We start from the raw sequence: 7619 nt of genomic DNA, 5'->3' as shown, positions 1-7619 counted from the left end.
GCGTCGATCTGGCTGCCTGGGCTTCGCTTCACCTGCTCCTCGGCCTCATCGGGTTATTAGTGGGCATCAGGGGTGGGGGTTGTGCACAGTTCACAATCACTTTTTACACGGCAACTCGTCGGACAGTGGCACGGACAGGCGTTCCCATTCGAATCAGATTCCGATTTTCCGCTAATTACATTGTCATTCGAAATTACAAGCCGTTCCACACGTCAGAAATTAAAGTTCGGCCCACGGCGCTATATATTAATAACTGGTCTGGCAGAGATCAATCATTGTTCAGGACGACACCCCACTATAATTCAATTCAGTCCACCTGTGTGTTGCCAAACTCGGTCTTTCTCCACAAACCTTCAGAAGGAAATTATGCCAACGGGCTACATCTTCAAATCTGTCTGAGGACTTCATCTTCGCTAAATTTTAAATATCTGGCAGAGTTCTCTCCCGAACCGGGCAAAAGTTCTTGCAAAAATTGCTCGCAGAAGTCTCTCCAAACAAATGTGTGCAGAAATCTGGGCGGAATTTCCCCAAAAGTGGGTGCCGAAAATTCCGTCCACAAAATCTGTGCAGAAATCACGAAATGTGCAAAATTCTCAAAGTGTGAAAAATTCTCTCTCCCTACAATGCATTCCCTTTTAAACTAACCCTTAAATCCCTCCTACAATTCCATTATCCTATCATTTCCCCCACCTGAATTATTGACAACCCTCTTTCGACCAATCCGCTTACCTGTCCCCAACTTGACCCTCTCCTCTCACCTGCGTAACCTACCTGCGTCTCGAACCCAACCTGACACTCTCCCTTCCTCCTATTATTTATAAAACAAAACCTAGCTTCGCTGTATACGAGCCCTTTAACTTATTCCTCCAGTAGGATTCCCGATTTAACTCACACTACCGCAATATTCTCGTTAAACACCTCAACTCCTTGTCAAACATATACTCCTAACATCCTGCCGGTTCTATCTATTTCTTTATCCCCTAAAAATCACCCGCTGTCTATCAAAATGTCCTTCCTTATTCCCTTTGTCTGATTCCCTACAATGTCCTACCATGCCCTAATCCCGCTGTCTGAACCTTATTCCTTTCCCTTTTATTCCCGTTATTCATTCACCCTGTGCTTTGCCCTATCTTCTTCCCGACGCTCTAAATTCTTTATTCCCTTTAGAATGCCCATCCTATTCGGAAGCCCTCTATTTTTCAGCTCGTTACATCTATCACAGTATAGATATATGTATACAGTGTATGTAATACTCTATCCTTTCGACTGCCACGCCAGGTGAGTTTGACAATAGTTTATGTTACTGCGGTTGAAGCTCTAGCATCATTTTCAGTTCTCCACTTATCTCTATCTTTCACTTGACTTATTTTGTCCGCAAGATACGTCTGAGCATCAGCTCACTCAGTTTGAAAAGGGTTGAACCGAAATTCTTAGTAGAGTAAAAACCAGCGATGTCACACCCAAGACAAAACTCCCGCTACGATGCAATTTCCACGCTCATGATTGGTTAACTTTTTAACCACGTGATTTTCAGGAAGGTTGAGTTGGAGGCTTTGATTGTACTTCCGGGCTTTGCGCGTGTCTTTCGAGCTTCCACGACCAACCGACCGCGACCGATGCATTGAGCCTGTGCTGTGGGCAGTCTCGAAGGGTGTAATAGTCCGGTGTGTGCATTTTCGTGAAATTGAAAGTCAAACCGACAATGGCGTCCCAAACCAAGAGCCAAAGGTATGAAAAGCGGTCTACAAGGACCGAATTCTCGACTTCTACTCCGAGGGCTGGTACTTCCACCACTATTCTTAGTCCAACGAAGATAAGCAGGAGTGAAGAAAAGGAGGAACTTATCCATCTGAACGACCGCCTGGCAAGCTACATCGACAGGGTTCGTCAGCTGGAGCTCGACAATGGCCGCCTACAAGTTCAGATTACCTCCTTCGAGGAGACCCAAACCCGAGAGCTCACTAACATCAAGGAAATGTACGAAAAGGAATTAGCCGATGCACGTCGGCTTCTAGACGAGACAGCGGGGGAGAAGGCAAAGTTGCAAATTGAATGTGGAAAGTACAAAACAGAACTGGATGATCTCCGTCCAAAGTAAGTTGTGCTGAACTGAATCAACAAATGTTTTCATATTGTGTGTGTCCATAGAAATATTAGAATTTACTAATACTAGATGGGCGTGATATGATGAGGTCTACAGTCAGATGTATTTATGATTCACTTAGTGCACAAATCATGTCTGTTTTGACCAATCAGTCCTGATACTATAACCTATGGGAAACCAAAGAAATGTGTGTGGTTGTGTGCCTGATTTGACCAAAAGATCGGTCTGTATCTGTCCGTCGGGAATGTTCCGTGTAGACTGCGTCTGGCTTCACGGATTCCCTCCGTATGCAGACCGAAGTCAATGATCCCAGCTCCTGCGTGGAGCATCGCGCACAGATCAAATGTTACGATAAACCAAATTTCAGACAGCTTTTTTACATTCAAACAAGTTTGACATGACATGACACATTATGCAGCAATATTTGGGGTTAATTTCTCACATTGTGCAATCGAAATACTCACAGTAACTCGGTTATAATGCAGAAGTTTTATCCATATCGCAACATCACCGTTCGCTAGCCGTAAGTCGCCATTTTGAATCTGTAAACCAATCACATGCGAGGTATGTGTTTTAGTAAAAAAAACACGTAGAAACTTCCTCGCATGTGATTGGCTAATAGATTCATACTAGATCTATATGTTTCTGCAGTTTGAACGTGACGACGCGACGGGCTGGTTGATGTGTGTTTTACGTTGAAAATTTTACCGAAATGTTGGATTATTCATTAATCTGGTGAGTGTAGTGTATTCTTGAATAGTTGATTTCATAATACAAGCTTACATTTGCCGACCTAGGGCCGTGAATTAGATGCAATCGAGAAGGGTGAGGTACCTCACCCAATTTTCCATAGAGACAGTGGTTAAGAATATCCACACAGCAATGGATGGGTACTGGTACCTTCCGTCTGTCTATAGATATGGAGGACAGCGTTAATGGCAAAATATAAAAGAGTCCTCCGGACAGACAGATCTTTCTGTCTAGTGCCTGATCTGCATCTGTGTGCAACATGCATCATTGTCATTATCATGATTGTAAAAAAATTTGTATAAAAGAAGGTGACATGATGTTTATCGATAAATTCAAAAGTCACAGCGTATTAAAGAACTGGTGTGGATGTATAGACCAATAAATCTGCCTCGTGTTTGTTGGCCCCTTGTAAACTACCCTGTGTACTGGTACACAAACGAGATCATGGAACAAGAGGCAGAAATAGAATTATGCGATGGGTCTAGGGTGGACAATGTAGACTTTATTCAGTATTTTTCTCTTGTTACGTTTCCACTTCAGCATCCGTGGACAATTTTGTGATTTTGATCAAAAAATCAATGAAGCTCTAATAATGGCTATAGCTACAGTGTAGCTCTGGCTCTAGTGATTGCTGGTGGATTATGAGGACAGGCTTGAAGTTGATGATGTGTGTGGCTCTGCCGCCTCAACTTGATATTGTCAAATTGACTGGTAGCAAAGCAATAATGATCTGTATAGTGTGATGGAATACTTTAAATATCATCACATCTTATCTTAGACTTACACAAATTTAGTGTGAATAAGTTATAAAGTGGATTTCATGTGACATAGTCTAAACAAGTTTTACTCTTGTGATTCAAATATCATGAGCTGTCATGGCTGACTGGTTAATACCACACAGATGGCAGACTTTCAGTGGCTGATATCTTCAAGAATCTTCAGGATCGCATGACAGGAAGCAGATTAGCAATATAAAGCAAAGAAGGAGAAGAAGATTTAAAGTGCTTTTTTTTCAGTCCTTTAATTCAGACAACTTCAACAGTATGAAGTGTACTGTTTGTGGTAATTATCTAAATACACAATGTAATATCAAATGAAAAATTTATGGATTTTTAAGACAATGGCCCTTCCTCAAAAATATTTTGAATTGTTTATTGGACAAACTTTAGAGACAATCCGGCCACGGTGTGAGAAGAAAATGCATTAAAGACACCTAAAACTCTACTAGGATATTTTAATTTCAATAATAGTGCAAATGAAATACTACAATTGTACAAGCAAACATGTTTATCAAACTCATTACTGCAGTGTAAGTCTCACACACCAGATTACCGGGTATTTACGATGTAGGAGTTACAAAAGACTTGCACCTTAAGGTTCTTTTACACACTCACACCCCTGACATGCTTTTTCTCACACCTCACAAAAAAAAAAAGAAAACACACACACACACAACAACAACATGGATTTCTGTTCACAAAAAAGTCACATTTTGAGACAATTTTAAAAAATATGATAATTAGCCAAATTATTTTTGGTATAGCGTACTGGAGTGCCGAAACCTTAATTGTTGGGAAAGGGAGCATCCCCTCCTACATACCAGGTACACCAAATACTAGTAGGCTTTCTGTTTGCTACTCTTACATCTGTTTCCTTGTTTCTTGGTTGTATAATTTAAGAAAAACTAAACACTGTATCATGGAAACTGTATATGCAGTTGAGTTACATATATGGCAAGGTAGCAGTACTAGATCTATATGCTGGCTTTAGATAAAAAGAACTCAACAGTAGAATCTCTACTACGAGTAAATTTTGATGGGTATCTACAGTCTACATTGTAATTGTTTCTAAATTTAACTTTATAGGATTTGTTGAAAATAATGCTTCCTTCAGCAGAAATCTGAAGTAATCAGTACCCTATGGTCTGTCTATTTATTATCTGATCAATTTTTCCAGTTTACAGCATTTAGTAATTTGTATCATTCATTTAATATTCTGAAAGAAAAGAAAGAGAAAACATATTTGACAGGCAGTTTCCCGTAAAAATAGTATTTCTTATCTTACTGAGAACTTTTACAATTATAAAGTTTAGCTGTGTAATGTTAAGTTCTGGTGGTATAATATTTCTTCTCTATATTTACTGATTAATTTATTTATTTTGTAACGAAAACAGTGTAAGGACTTGAACTGTAATGCAGACAGCAAACCAACTCTTCACAAAGATGGAAAAATGGGGTAGACTACTTTGTCAGTTACTCACATAAATCATCTGTGAGATGGAATCATCAGTACTTTATTTGTGTCACCCTGTTTTATTCTGTAGAAGTATACAAATATTTTGAGCAAGAATACAACTGTACATATATGTATTTCCAAATGACACAACAACCAAGCTTTAACTGGTTAACTATCATGGCTGAATATCAGAATAACACTTGAACACAATGCAGCAGTGTGTTCTATAATGCAGGCAGACATGGAGGAAGAGTCTTGGTACAGCGGGTAAAGGGTTAATTTAGTGCTGCAAGAACGCTCAAATTACAAAGCCACTCACTCACAACTTGGCTTCATGCCAACGATCACAGCCCATTCACACACTCTTGTCTCTGTCTGCCTAGGGATAGGACGAATGTATATGTCTGGTTCAGTGTATTCTAGTAGCGATGATGGATTGTGTCTCTGCTGTACATTGAAATCATGTTTGCACTTTTGCAGGAACAGTGTGCAAAATTACAGAATCTAGAGACAGAGGATGCCTATCCATGTCACCGTGCCTCTCCTTTCATTTTTTCTCCTTTTATTTTTCTCATTCTTTGACTCCTCTTCCAGCTCTGATTCTTTTACTTTCATGTTATTCTCCTTTTCTCCTCCCCACTTTCCTTCTTTCTTACTTTTCTTTTTGTTTCACTCTTGCGTATCGCGTCTGCCATGATCGATGTGCAAACTCCACTCGGTTCCTGTGAGCCATGGCTACTTAATTAGAAGTTCAGGGGCCTTTGTATTTCTTTAGTGTCTTCTTAATATGCTGAAGACAGATGTACTTCCCAGAAGAAAAGGAAGAAAAATCAATAGCTACCTGCTTTTGTGTTGCCCCATGAAAAGGGAGGGGTCACACAACATTGATGCCGTGGTAAAGGAGCCAGTCAAGTGTACACTGTAGTGGTACATGTACAGGCATACTCAACTGCTGGAGTTTCCTAAAGAATGCAGAAAACATTTATCACATGAACTGCTGAGATTGGTTCAGAAGTGCACATCAGGAATTGCTGCTGAACATAAAGTTAATGAAATAACATACAATATAATTTTGTTTGCATTGACTGTACATTGTATGCACTATTGTACATACAATATTGTAGTGTACGCTGTGCAGGACCAAAAGACTGCATCATGTCAATTACAACCACATATCATTGTCACATTATAAAGCTTGAGCATAAAAATGCACATCGATACACATCTGCAGGTGTACATATTTTCATTTGTATTTTGATAATCTGTGTTTCAATCCTCTTATACAGATAAAGTTAAGACAGTAACAAAAAGTGGACTTGGTACAATTCTACTGTTTGCTCTGAATGTTTTGAGCCCATGAAGACCATTTTGTAGTTGACTATTGGGAGTTGTTCACCACATAGATAATTTCTCCTTTTAGTAAGAAATGGGAAATAGTCAAAACTTTATACTGTTGTACACATTTATGAGTGGTAATACAGTATGTTTAACCTGAAAGAGGATTTGAAAGCTACAGTACTCTAGAATGAGTAATACCTACACGTGTTATGACGTAGGCATGTATGCTGCGTGGTACACGTGTCCTGCAGGTTGCTCAATATTAGGTCATTCAAAATTCGGCCACAGGAAATGGGCTAAGAGCGTCTGTATGCCTTTTTTGAAATGTTGTGTTTCTTCACTCATCCTCATTATGACCACTTCCTTCACGTTTCAAGCTGTTAACGATGCTTACAACTGTAGTTTCTATGCACAGACTCACTTTTTTGTGAAGTGCATTAACCATCAGGTAGTACAGTATTTTGTAGTGCTTGTCAGCCAGCTGGAAGTGGTGATGCAGGGCTCTGAAATTAGAGAATGCCAGATGAAATACTGGACACATAAACTTTCACATTTACCTGGCATGCAGTGCTTTGAGTACTTTATCTCAAAGACAAAGTGTTGATGAATCTTCTTTTTGTGAGTGGTTTTCCAGTAACAAGTAAATGCAACGACTCAGAGTCAAAGCCATGACTGGGGGAAAAAATGAGTGAAGCAAAATATGCAATGTCATTTACAAAACTGCCAAATTGCCACAGGTTTGCCACATAACTATGAAGTCCTTTTCTTGAACTTGTAATTTCTAAGTACACAAAATTATCAGAAAATACTATAAATATATGAATATGATACTGTTCTTGAAATTTGTTTAATTTGCCCACATTTTGTATATGTGCATCTTGTTCATTTTGATAACCACTATCATTCAAGAGGAATTACTCCAGTTAGTAGTTTGTTTCAACTGGTTTTGGGGAGGTTTAATTAATGATAATTCTGTCAGTGTCACACACTCTATGCTACAAGTGTAATACAAGGACTGATGTACCAATGTTTTTATCAGTGCAAGTGCAAGGACTCAAATACAGAGTCTATTCTTCAAGACTACACAGTGCATTTATCCTCAAGTTTCCTGAGAAGCATGGAGGAACAAGGAAGCAGCATTGTTCAACATCCTGTATCCTCTCACCAGAGAAGTTTTGCTATGGACTTACAC

The 7619-nt window shown here is 39.4% G+C and overlaps 1 protein-coding gene across 1 annotated transcript in view; it reads left to right on the top strand.

Moving 5' to 3' along the window:
• The first annotated feature begins 1596 nt into the window (after nucleotides 1-1596).
• LOC139725597 (lamin-B2-like) overlaps nucleotides 1597-7619 on the top strand; it is a 38182-nt gene continuing 32159 nt past the window's right edge. The window contains exon 1 of the mRNA XM_071636688.1: nucleotides 1597-2094. Within this exon, the coding sequence (XP_071492789.1) occupies nucleotides 1703-2094 (392 nt within the window). The 5' untranslated portion in view covers nucleotides 1597-1702. The remainder of the gene's footprint in view (nucleotides 2095-7619) is intronic.

The sequence above is a fragment of the Diadema antillarum genome, unplaced genomic scaffold, assembly GCF_040938485.1.
Source record: "Diadema antillarum isolate AM-2024a unplaced genomic scaffold, OU_Dant_1.0 seq00000050_RagTag, whole genome shotgun sequence".
In the NCBI taxonomy this organism is placed as follows: domain Eukaryota; kingdom Metazoa; phylum Echinodermata; class Echinoidea; order Diadematoida; family Diadematidae; genus Diadema; species Diadema antillarum.
The sequence above is the reverse complement of the archived record's forward strand: the minus strand, read 5'-3'. Positions and strand labels throughout refer to the sequence as shown.